The sequence below is a fragment of the Bos indicus genome, chromosome 15 (assembly GCF_029378745.1).
Source record: "Bos indicus isolate NIAB-ARS_2022 breed Sahiwal x Tharparkar chromosome 15, NIAB-ARS_B.indTharparkar_mat_pri_1.0, whole genome shotgun sequence".
Lineage (NCBI taxonomy): Eukaryota > Metazoa > Chordata > Mammalia > Artiodactyla > Bovidae > Bos > Bos indicus.
In genome coordinates this window covers 54,145,698-54,156,765 of record NC_091774.1, presented here as the reverse complement: position 1 = coordinate 54,156,765, position 11,068 = coordinate 54,145,698, and the positions used below count along the sequence as shown (strand labels likewise).

General features: G+C 40.6%; 1 protein-coding gene and 1 long non-coding RNA gene across 2 annotated transcripts; both read right to left on the bottom strand.

Moving 5' to 3' along the window:
• Positions 1-451: 451 nt before the first annotated feature.
• Positions 452-10,991, bottom strand: LOC139187338 (uncharacterized). The gene is made up of 4 exons (XR_011570890.1): positions 10,670-10,991; positions 7,818-7,885; positions 1,808-1,993; positions 452-665 (listed from the first exon to the last, which is right to left on the bottom strand). It is a non-coding gene; the product is annotated as an uncharacterized lncRNA (long non-coding RNA).
• LOC109569977 (large ribosomal subunit protein eL42) lies at positions 2,211-2,613 on the bottom strand. Its single transcript, XM_019975803.2, is given in 1 exon segment — positions 2,211-2,613. A coding segment is annotated over 1 exon segment (321 nt). The 5' UTR covers positions 2,590-2,613; the 3' UTR covers positions 2,211-2,268.
• Positions 10,992-11,068: the final 77 nt, after the last annotated feature.

The window sequence follows — 11,068 nt, the reverse complement described above, 5'->3', positions numbered from 1 at the left end:
GGAAGGGCTCTAAACAATTGGTGGGAGCCTTGAAAGAATAGCTAGAGGTAGAGAAAAGAGGAAAGACCTTGCAGACACAGGAGACAACAAGAAGAAAGCAGGAAGAAGCATCCTGCAGAGACTGGAAAATAGGTTTCTGATCTCAGCCAATGGCATAGATTTTACACACTTTTTTCTGGGTGAAATGTCCGAAGTTCCAACTATCACTCTGAAGTTGGTGACCTACATACAAGTCTATGTGTTTAGGCCAGACCTTTCTAAGCTTCAGAGCCACACAGGATTTCAAGAAGAACTGAAACATGCATCTTGAGGCTTAATAGTGCCACTGCTTCATTCCATAGGCCAAGAATGTCACAAGCCCACTTCAGATTTAAGGAATGGAGAAATCGTCTCCATCTTTTGATGGGAGGAATGGCAGGGTCACAACTCAAGAGTATGGATTCAAGGAGGATTGAAATATAGTGATCATTTTTTAATCCATCACAGTATATACTCTGTGACTGTAATTGTTCACACTCCTTCCACAGGCAAAATACGCTTACCTCCATTTCAGAACCCCTAAAAGTCTCTTGCTGTTATGTCATCAGGCTGGAAATCTAGGATCTTACAATCTACATCAGGTTTGTAGGTGACTTGATGAATGTTGTTCTTTCTGATCTTGATACCTATGTATTTAAAAGACAGCAGACATTTCTATTCAAGAAGGAAAAGCATGAGAGATACATAGTCATCCTTAAACAGAGGCAGTTCTGGACTCCAAGTTGACAAAGTTTGTCAGGTCCCCTCTCCTGGGAGAGGGAGTATTCCTTGCTGAGGCCTAAATTCTGCTCCCTGGGGGTACTTCCCTAGTCTATTGATCTCTGTGCTTCTTGCTCTGCCCTCTGGACTATGCTTTGTCCATCACCTTCCTTGGCTACTTCTGAAGAAGTGGCTCATATTGGCAACTGAGTGGCAATTCGAATTATTTAAGTCCCTTTTAGTTCAGGTTGGTGATACTTTCACATGTGTAACCAATTTAAAATTTTTGTGGGTCTTCTATGTATCTGATTGTAGTCTACTCCATACTCCAAATGCCACATTCACCCAATCGTTTTTGAGACATCTCTCAACTTTATCATTGCTATTTTGGCATTAGGTTTCGATGGATATTGCTCTTAAGATTTCAAGAAGTCTTTTTGTCTAGGAGTCTACTAGACATCACTTTAATTCTCTCAAAGGTCTTTACAAAGTGTGTTACAGCCACACCTTTGGTATGATTCACATCTCCAGGCTATATTTCCCCATAACAATTCTTCGCTGGCTAGAGAACTTCAAGATGAAGTTTTATTTTTTAACATAGTAAGTTCTGGCCCTCTCTCTTCTCTCTAAATTCATGTTTCAAGCAGGCCAGTTCTTTCTTTAATTCATACCTCTCTTCCTGTTACAAGGTTATCACACCCAGTTGGGAGCACCCAACTGACACAACATTCTCCCTAGAAATTTCCTTAGTTGAATCAAAATTTTAGTATTTTCTCCCATCTTCCCCTAGTTACCACGACAGTTTTGCCAATTGTTTTGCACTATAAAACACAGATTACCATTTTTCTAGCCAGTCACAATTTCCTCATCATTTTCCCAGATTTCACTGTTTACTTGCCAGTTTTCCAATCTCCACCCATCCCTGATCCCAAAGCCATTGCCATGAATTTTGGGTTTTTTTAATTTTTAAAGCAGCATTTCAGACACCAGTTCTATAACAGTCAACTTTTGCCACAAAACAAACTACCCACAACTTTAGTGACTTAAAACAATTATTTATATATCTCACAGTTCTGAAGTTTGGACTGGGATCAGCAGGCTGGTTCTTCTGGTCTTAGTTAGGTTCACTTATCAGATGAAGGTCAGCTGCCAAGTCAAGTCGCCTGGGTGCTGGTTAGCTCACGATGGTCTCAGCTGGGTCGGCCAAGCTCTGCCATGCTCCAGCAGGTGAACCCAGACTTGTTCACATGGGTGCCTGCATGGGGTTCCAAAAGACAGGACTGAAGCATGCAAGGCCTCTTGAGGCCTAGGCTCAAAACTGGCACATTGTCCCTTTTGTTGTATTTCATTGGCTAAAGAAAATAATAAGGGGAAATTGACTCCTTAATGGAGGGAGATGCAAGCTCACACCATAAAGGGTGTGGATACAGGGAGGAATAAGAATCATGGCTGTCTTTATTTATTTATTTAAATAAGAGGATTTTATTGATGGCATTTTTATTGTCTTCATAATAAAACAAAATATGAAGCTCAAAACTGGATCACTTGGCCCTTTCTCTTCTTATCACCTCCCAGCTCAAAATGCTTGCATCTCTTAATAGCCAGCATTCTCTTTGATCTACAGTTGGGCTCAACACATTCAAGCCTCAGTACAATCTTCTTTGTAGTTTTAGCCTTTTTCCGGAAAATCGGCTTAGTCTGCCCACCATAGCCACTCTGTTTCCTGTCATAACGCCGCTTTCCCTGGGCCTACAGAGAATCCTTGCCCTTCTTGTACTGTGTCACTTTGTGGGGCTGGTGCTTCCCACACTTCTTACAGAAAGTCCGACGGGTTTTTGGAACATTCACCATGTTTGCGAGAGCGATACCAGCACAGAAAGCATGGCTGTCTTTATAGTCTACTTTGCCTTCTCAGAGGCCATCCTCCTCTTGAATTTTTTGTGTCCTTCCCTTCCAAAATTTTAAATTTATCTATGTGTACATATATACACGCACACATATGGTATTATTTTGTCAGTTTTCAGTTCAGTTCAGTTCAGTCACTCAGTCATGTCCGACTCTTTGCAACCCCATGGACTGCAACACGCCAGGCCTCCCTGTCCATCACCAACTCCCGGAGTTTACTCAAACTCATGTGCATTTGAGTCGGTGATGCTACCCAACCATCTCATCCTCTGTCATCCCCTTCTTTGACTTTAAATGAATAGCTTCATATATACTAAAGAATTTATGTAACCTAAGTATAAAATATAAAGAATATAGTACTTTTGTACCTACCACTCAGAGAAAGAAATGGAATTTTACCCATACATTTAAAGCTTCCCATGTACACCTACCTCCTAACTAAACATTCATTTCTCATCTGGATTATGCAGCAGCTTCCTAACTGGTCTTTCTACCTTGGCCTTGCCTCCTCCAATCAGTTCTTCCCACTATAGTCAGAATGATCCTTAAAAAACAAAAATCTAATTGCATCATTCCTCTACTTAAAACTGTTCAGGTGCTTCCCATTGACCTTAGTGTAAAAGTAAACTTAAGAGTAGGCCCTTCATCATTTGGCTCCTGCTTTTACTTCATGACTCACTTTTGCCATGTATCCCTCCATGTGCTGTGTTTTTTTCTCAAAACTGTTCATTGGTTTTTAGCCAAGTGGCTACCATAATTCCTTGGACCTCCCCCTACATGGCATATGTCACTGTTGTTCTTGACTGTTTACTTGTCTGTCTCTCATCCTTGCTATAAGGACTCCGAGGACAGGGAAGTCATCTGGCTCCTCTGCTGTATTGCTGGTTACCAGGAACAGCACCTGGCACAACGGATGCTCAGTAATGGTTAAATGAATGAATGGATGAGTGGTAGGCTCTGGGGACAAAGAGACGCTCCACAAAAAGCTAGTCCCTAGTCTAGGGGCTTCCCTGGTGGCACAGTGGATAAGAATCCACCTGCCAATGCAGGAGACACGGGTTCAGTCCCTGGTCCAGGAAGATTCCACAAGCCATGGAGCAGCTAAGCCTGTGAGCCGCAACTGCTGAGCCCGCATGCCCTAGACCCCGCGTGCTATAACGACTGAGCCCACACACTGCAGCTACCAAAGCCCGCGCACCAAGAGCCTGTGCTCACCAGCAAGAGGAGCCACTGCAATGAGAAGCCCTTACACAGCAACAAAGAGTAGACCCCACTCACAACTAGAGAAAGCCCGTGCAAAGCAGCGAAGACCCAGCATAGCCATAAATAAATTTTTTAAAAAAAATCTCCTAATCTATTGGAGGAGAGATACATACACTGAGAAATTAATCTTGTTTCTAAGCAAACAGCAAGTGTTTGACAAGGATTATGGGTTTGAATTGGCTTCTAAATTTCACCAGGGGGCGCTATAGGAATACCTCAGATTTCTTAAAAAATATTAGATTTCTATAAAAGAGCAAGTAGGGTCTTTTCAAGGAAATTTTCAGAGATGTAGTGGTTGTTTTGTGTTAGAATAAACTCCCTATTCTGTCCATTTGAAAGAGCTATAACAGCCATCTGCAAATTTGAAGGACTGAAGTAACCTCTCTTGGTGTCTATTTTATACCTGTAGTGGTTCTTCAACTTGGAATCACAAGAGGTTTGAAAAACATGATTTAATTTATCTTCCACACCAACCACTAGAAGCCAAAATAGGGGTTGTTGTTATTATTTCCATCTTAAAAGATGATAACTCTAAGGCTCAAGAGGTGACGTAATTTTCCCAAGGAATCACAGCTGGTAAATACCCAAGCAGGCACTTGAATCTGTCTTCCAAATTCAAATGTATTCATTTACGAAAAACAGTACGTATTGAGTTCACAGCTCTGGAAAATATGATAGGGCTATAGAAGCCTGGCCTCCAAATTCAATGTCTTAGAAGAAAAGACTGTCAGAGCTGGAGGGAACTTTGGAAATCACCTAAGGTAGCGTTCTCAACTTAAATGTGCACAAGAATCACCTTATGAGCCTGTTAAAAAGGAGTCCTGGACTTCGCCTCCCCTTCTCCTACATTTTGATTCGATGAGTCTGGCAGCACTATGTCTTCTAAGCACATCCACTTTCCCCACTATGATTCTGGAGCAGATGTACTGTGGACCACACTTGTAGAAACATCAATCTATTGGTTTAATCCTTTCATAACACAAAGGAGAAGAGAATGAGACATGAGTGTCCCAGAAACGCTTCTTGAAGGGAGACTAAGCCAGGAGCTAATGAGCACCTGAAGTAATGATGTAGTGGAAAGAGTACTCAGCTGAGAACTGGAGACCCTGGGTTCAATTTCAGGCTTTGCCATCTTGCTGCTGAATCACTAATCTCAATGAACTATGGTTTTCCCAACCATAAAATGCAAAGGAACAATACATACCTTATAGGCTTATTGTGAGGATAAAGGAGATGAATATTAGAAAAGACCTGGCAAAGGACCGTCACACAGAGAACCCTCAATAAACAGCTTGAGTAGGAGGATTATTTTGAATGCTCTATTTGCTCTATTCATTCTTTTTAAATGAGTTCCCACTATTGCCTGGTACTCTGCTAAGCACAGCCCTGCCTACATGAAACTTATGCTCTGGTGGAATAGATAGACATGAATTATATAAAAAAGAAATTACAATTGTAATAAGTGCTACCAAGGGAAAATATAGGGGTGTTTTGAATATTAGGGGGATTTGACCCTAATCTGCAAGCAAATGAAAGATTCTTGAGGAAATGAGTTAGTCAGAAATTACACATGAATCAGGAAAGAGGTTGGCAGGAGCAGGAAATGAAAAGGCCAAAGGCCAACATGGCTGGTGTGGAGTGAGCAGGGGAGAGTGGCATGACATGAAGCTGATGATGATTTCTGGGAAAGCCTTTCTCTTCTGTGCCTTGATATTTATTTTGAAAGTCATGATCTTTTCCTCGATCCTTTTATTTCTTCTTTAACTTTCTATTTTTGCACTTAAAAAAACTAAAATAATAGTAACATTTCTTTAACGCTAACATCATTTTTTAGTTTTTAACATTCCAAAATAGAAATTGTGTAATAATGCAAGTCAAAAAACAAACAAAAACACCTTGCTGAATACCAAACAGGAACAAAAATTGAACCTCACAAACTTAGCTCCCTTGGAAAAGATCAATTCTATTGTCACATAATTATTTGTCTTTGTAATATAATTTAGTTAAAATTCAGTTTGGCTTTAGTCAAACTTGGAACCCTGTTGTTATTTAGAGTGACTTAAAGTTCTCTGTGATGCAGAATTAAAATAAAATGTTATAATGTAGGAAATTCTGTTTGTTGGAAGATGTCTTGCCCACTGAATGCAGCTATAAAATCTAGACAGAATAGAGCAGGCATTTGAGGACTCTGTAGTCAGACTGGGGGGAAAGGCCAGAATTTGAAGCACCGCTGAACTGGTAGTGAGTTTCCTCTTTTTGATCCTCAGTAGCCTTAAACCTGTAAGTGGACCCCAGGTTGAGGACTGGGAAAGCTACAGGGGAAGCCCTCTAGCTCTGGCTCAAGAACAGGGAAAGAGGACCGTCACATTGATGTGGAGGGGCTGGGTGGGGGGTAACATACACTTGTTTTTTATCTTTTGTTCTCCGTCCTCCTGCACCCCTCCCACCAGGCAATCCTGCAGTGATGGGCCACAATGGAAGTGGTGGTAGTGAGTGCCTGCTACTGCTGCTGCTACTGCTGCTAAGTCGCTTCAGTCGTGTCCGACTCTGTGCGAACCCATAGACGGCACTTAAGTTATCTTATGTATTCTATTCGCGCACATTAAAACCACTTAAAATAATGCTGTAATTTTTTCTTTCAACAATCCCAGTAGGGTGGGGTAAACCCCTGTTGAATTTTTTCCTCCCTCTATCCGCCTGTGACTTGGGCCCAGACACATGAAAAATACACAGGAGAGAAGAGGAACTGAACCTCCAACTTTTTTGGCCAGAGGGCTCAAAAGTGGGGGTTTCAAAAGACTGGAAAGTATCAGAAATCACAAGAGAGGGAGGAGCTCAGGAGAACAGCCCATAGTTTCTGACCTCACCCCTGAACTGTGCAAGCATCAGTCTGATGCCAAATAGCATACCATGTACTTGGGTACTGGGTATGGAATAGACCACTGTCCAGATCTGAAACTGGCCACTGGGTGGTGTACACCTTGGACAAATCTGAATAACATGGCAGAAACTTTGAAAACTGGATGACATTTTGGAACCACAGAAGCAGGTCAGTACTTCTGAATCAAACTGGGTGAGCTACATGCTAAAACAAACAGCAAAAAAAAAAAAAAAAAAATTACTATTATCCATTAGATTTAAATGAAATCTAGACATTTATAACATAATATTCAAAATGTCTGGGGCTTCCTAGGTGGCACTAGTGGTAACTAGAGGTATGAAAGTTAAAGTGTTAGTTCCTCGGTCGTGTCCGACTCATTGCAACCCCATGGACTGTAGACCACCAGGCTCCTCTGTCCATGGGATTCTCCAGCCAAGAATACTGGAGTGGGTTGCCATTCCTTCTCCAGGCAATCTTCCCAACCCAGGGATTGAACCTAGGTCTCCTGCATTGCAGTCAGATTCTGTACCATCTGAGCCACTGGGGAAACCCAGTAGTGGTAAGAACATGCCTGCTAATGCATAAGACAGATATGGATTCAATCCCTGAGTCAGGAAGATCCCCTGGAGGACAGCATGACTACCAGCTCCAGTATTCTTGCCTGGAGAATCCCTATGGACAGAGGAGCCTGCAGGGCTATAGTCCATAGGGTTGCAAAGAGTCAGACATGACTGAAGCAACTTAGCATGCATGCATACATTCAACATGTCTAGTATTTAATCCAATGTTATTCAGCATATAAAGAACCAGGAAAATCTACATTAGTATGAGAAAAGACAATCAACAAATGTCAAGGAAAAGATAACACAAATGTTTAAATGATTGAAGATTGTTATAAAATGCTCCAAGAAGTAAAGGTGAATGCTCTTGAAGTGAATGGAAAGGTAGAAAATGTCAAGAAAGAAGAGATATAAACAGGAGCCTAATGAAAATACAAAAACCAAACTAAAAAATTGTGAAATTTACTCACCAGCAGAATATACCTGATAAGGGAACAACTCACTGAACTTGAAGATAAATCCATTAAAATCATCTAATCTGAAAAACAGAGGGAAAAAGATTTTTGAAAAATGAACACAGCCTTAATGACCTATGATGCAGTACCTAATTTATGTCATCATAATTCCAGAAGATTTTGAAAAAGAAATATTTGAAGAAATAATACATGGATATTTCCCAGATTTGACAAAAGCCAAAGTGAGAAGTTCAGTGAAGCACAAACAGCAAGCTGAATCCAGCAACGAAGAACAAGGTTTATCCCAGAGTACAATGTTGGTTTAACAAACAAAAATCAATCATGATAATACAAAATATTAATACAAAAAATAAAAACTACATGATCATCTCAAAAGGTACACAAAACATATTTGACAGAAACATTAAAAAAATTAGGAACAGAAAAAGATCTCCCTCAACCTAGTTAAGGCATTGACAAAAAACCCACAGCTAACATCATCCTTAATGGTGAAAGACTGAAACCTATCCCTCCAGGATCTGAAATAAGACAAGGATATCTTCTCTGGTCACTTCTATTCAACATTACACTGGAAGTTCTAGCAAAGTGTTGATAAATTAGTAAAAAAGACATAGCATCTAGATTCACATGGAGGAAATAAACTTCATTTTCCAATGTTTTGATCTTTCATGTATATAATCATAAGGATTACACACAAAAACACGATTAGACATAATAAGCAATTTCAGTAGAGTCACAGGATACAAGATCAGTATACAAAAATCAATTGTATTTCTATATATTAACCCTGAACAATCTAAAAAAGTGAAATTAAGAAAATAATTTCATTTACTGTTCAATAATATCCAAGGGAAACTATTTATATGAAGCATCTATAGTAGGTAAATCCATATAGACAGAAGGTAGATTGGTGTTTGTCACATGGGAGGGGGATAGAGTGACAGCTAATGGGCATTTTTTTGGGGGGGTGAATAAAATGTTCTAGAGTTAAATAGTGGTGGTGGTTGTACAACCTTGTGACTATGGTGAAAATGAATGAATTGTACACTTTAAAAATGTGGATTTTTATCGTATATAAATTATATCTCAATTTTATATATATATCTCAATTTTTATATATATCTCAAATATCTCAATTTTATATATATCTCAATATATATATCGTATGTAAATTATATCTCAATTTTACATATATGTCAATTTTTAATTTTAACAAAGTTATATATAATTATCTAGTTCTGTCTGCCAAAAGGACCTGGGAGCAGAGACATTCCAGTTGCAATGAGCACACCTAGCACCCAGATCTTGGTATCTGAATACAAGGAACCAGGGCTCATGGTGCGAATGCTTGATTCCAGGACAGGAGAAGGGAAAGTACAGACAAGTTGGAATATCTTGGAAGTAATAAAGTATGGAAGTCCTCAAGGAATAAAGGGAACATATCAAAAGGACACAGGAGCCAGATTGAAGGGGCTACCACTGGCCAACTCTAGGGCAATTTGAGTTTCAAAATAAGCAAGTAATGAATTATAATTCATTCAATGAAATTCATGAGCCCATACTGATGTCAAGTAAGTGAATATGTAACTGGGGCACCTCAGGATCCTTAAATTAATCACACTTGCAAATTTCCTTTTGCTATGTGAGGCACCATAGTCACAGGCTTTAGGGATCAGGACATTAGCATCTTGGAGGGGGGCCATTATTCTTCCTACTACAATGCTCAACCTTCTATGAGCAGAAAGCAGGCTAAGATGACTACTCAGTTGCAAATACAGACCCTTAGCCATTCCAACATTGCCACCATAAGGGGATGTGTGATAAAGAGGAAGTCAGAGTGGAGAGAGAAAAATTAAACAATTGTGGTTAAAATACCTTTATTTTGCAAATTTTACATATAACATATATAAATACATATAACAATAAGAAAATAATGTTGGGTTCTGCCACCCCTCAATCCTGAGGCTGTTGGAAAGGATTTGTGTAAGTTAGGGGCCTTGAAGCTTAAGCTTCAAAAAGCTTCATGGTAAATCCGCCTCTGGTAGCAATTAAGAAAACGGTACCCAGACCCAGACCACCTGGGTTCAGGTTACTGCTCTACACTTATCAGCTGTGTATGTTGATTGTGTTGCCGTTACAGGTTGGGTTCTCCAGAAGCAGATGGTGAGATGATGCTTGAAGTGCAAGATATTGCTAGGGATCAGGGTCTGTGAAAGCACAGGAAAAGCAGAAAGGGCAGAGGAAGAGGTCAAAGAAGCTTGACAAAGCCTTGGTCTATGTGGCAGGAGGACTAGAGCCTGTCAGAGCTGTCTCATGTTGGGCCTAAATAACTGGGCTTTTATTCTCTCACCTTGCTGAGTCACTGGACGACTATTAATGCCCTTAAAAACTTCCACTGGTGGGATGCAGAGGGAGGTGAGACGGAGGTTAAAAAAAGAAGAAAAGGTTTCCACTGGATTTTCATAGTAAACAGCCTAAATTTCTTAGTATGACATGCAAAACCCCTTCACAATCTGACAGTCCCAGCTCCAAGGAATTTCTCATTTCTGCAACTCAAACTATTTTCCATCTTTAAACCTTGGTATACGTAAGTACCTTCTCCAGGAAAGCCCATCCCGCCCTTGCAGTATAACAGGTGCTAAATATTTGTTAAATGAATGAATGAGTGAATCAACATTGCCTGGGAAAGAGGGGGAAAGGGTAAGTAGTAGGATTAACAATACTTTTGTTTGCTTAAATGACCATGGGTATGTATTGCAGAGCAATGACCCAGGACCCCAGAAGTTTTGGTTGCATGGGTCCTAGATTTATCACGCACTGACCCTAATGGCCGTCACCCTCCTTACCTCCGGTCAAAATTCTACTTATCTTTGGAGATAGTTCAGACGTCAGGTCCTGTGTGAAGTGTTTTCCTTCCCCCTGGTCTGTCACAGCTCTTTATTCACACCGCTGTTACCATACCACAACGTTTACTCTCCTGATTTGTCCATCAGAATCCAGGGATGTTTCTGTATTTCCACCCCTTGATCCAGGGAGTGAATATTTTTGAATGACGTTGTACAGCCATAGACTGATGAATTCATTCCTCACCACGCCCGTTGCCTTAATTTCCCCAAGTGTGAAATAGGCACAGTGGAAATGCTTCCCCGGGGATGTGATTGGGGGACGGCGGGGGACACTGAGGTTGCACGCAGCCCACATGCAGTCCGAGGGGCAGGAAGGTCGGGGGTGGAGAGCGAGAGGAG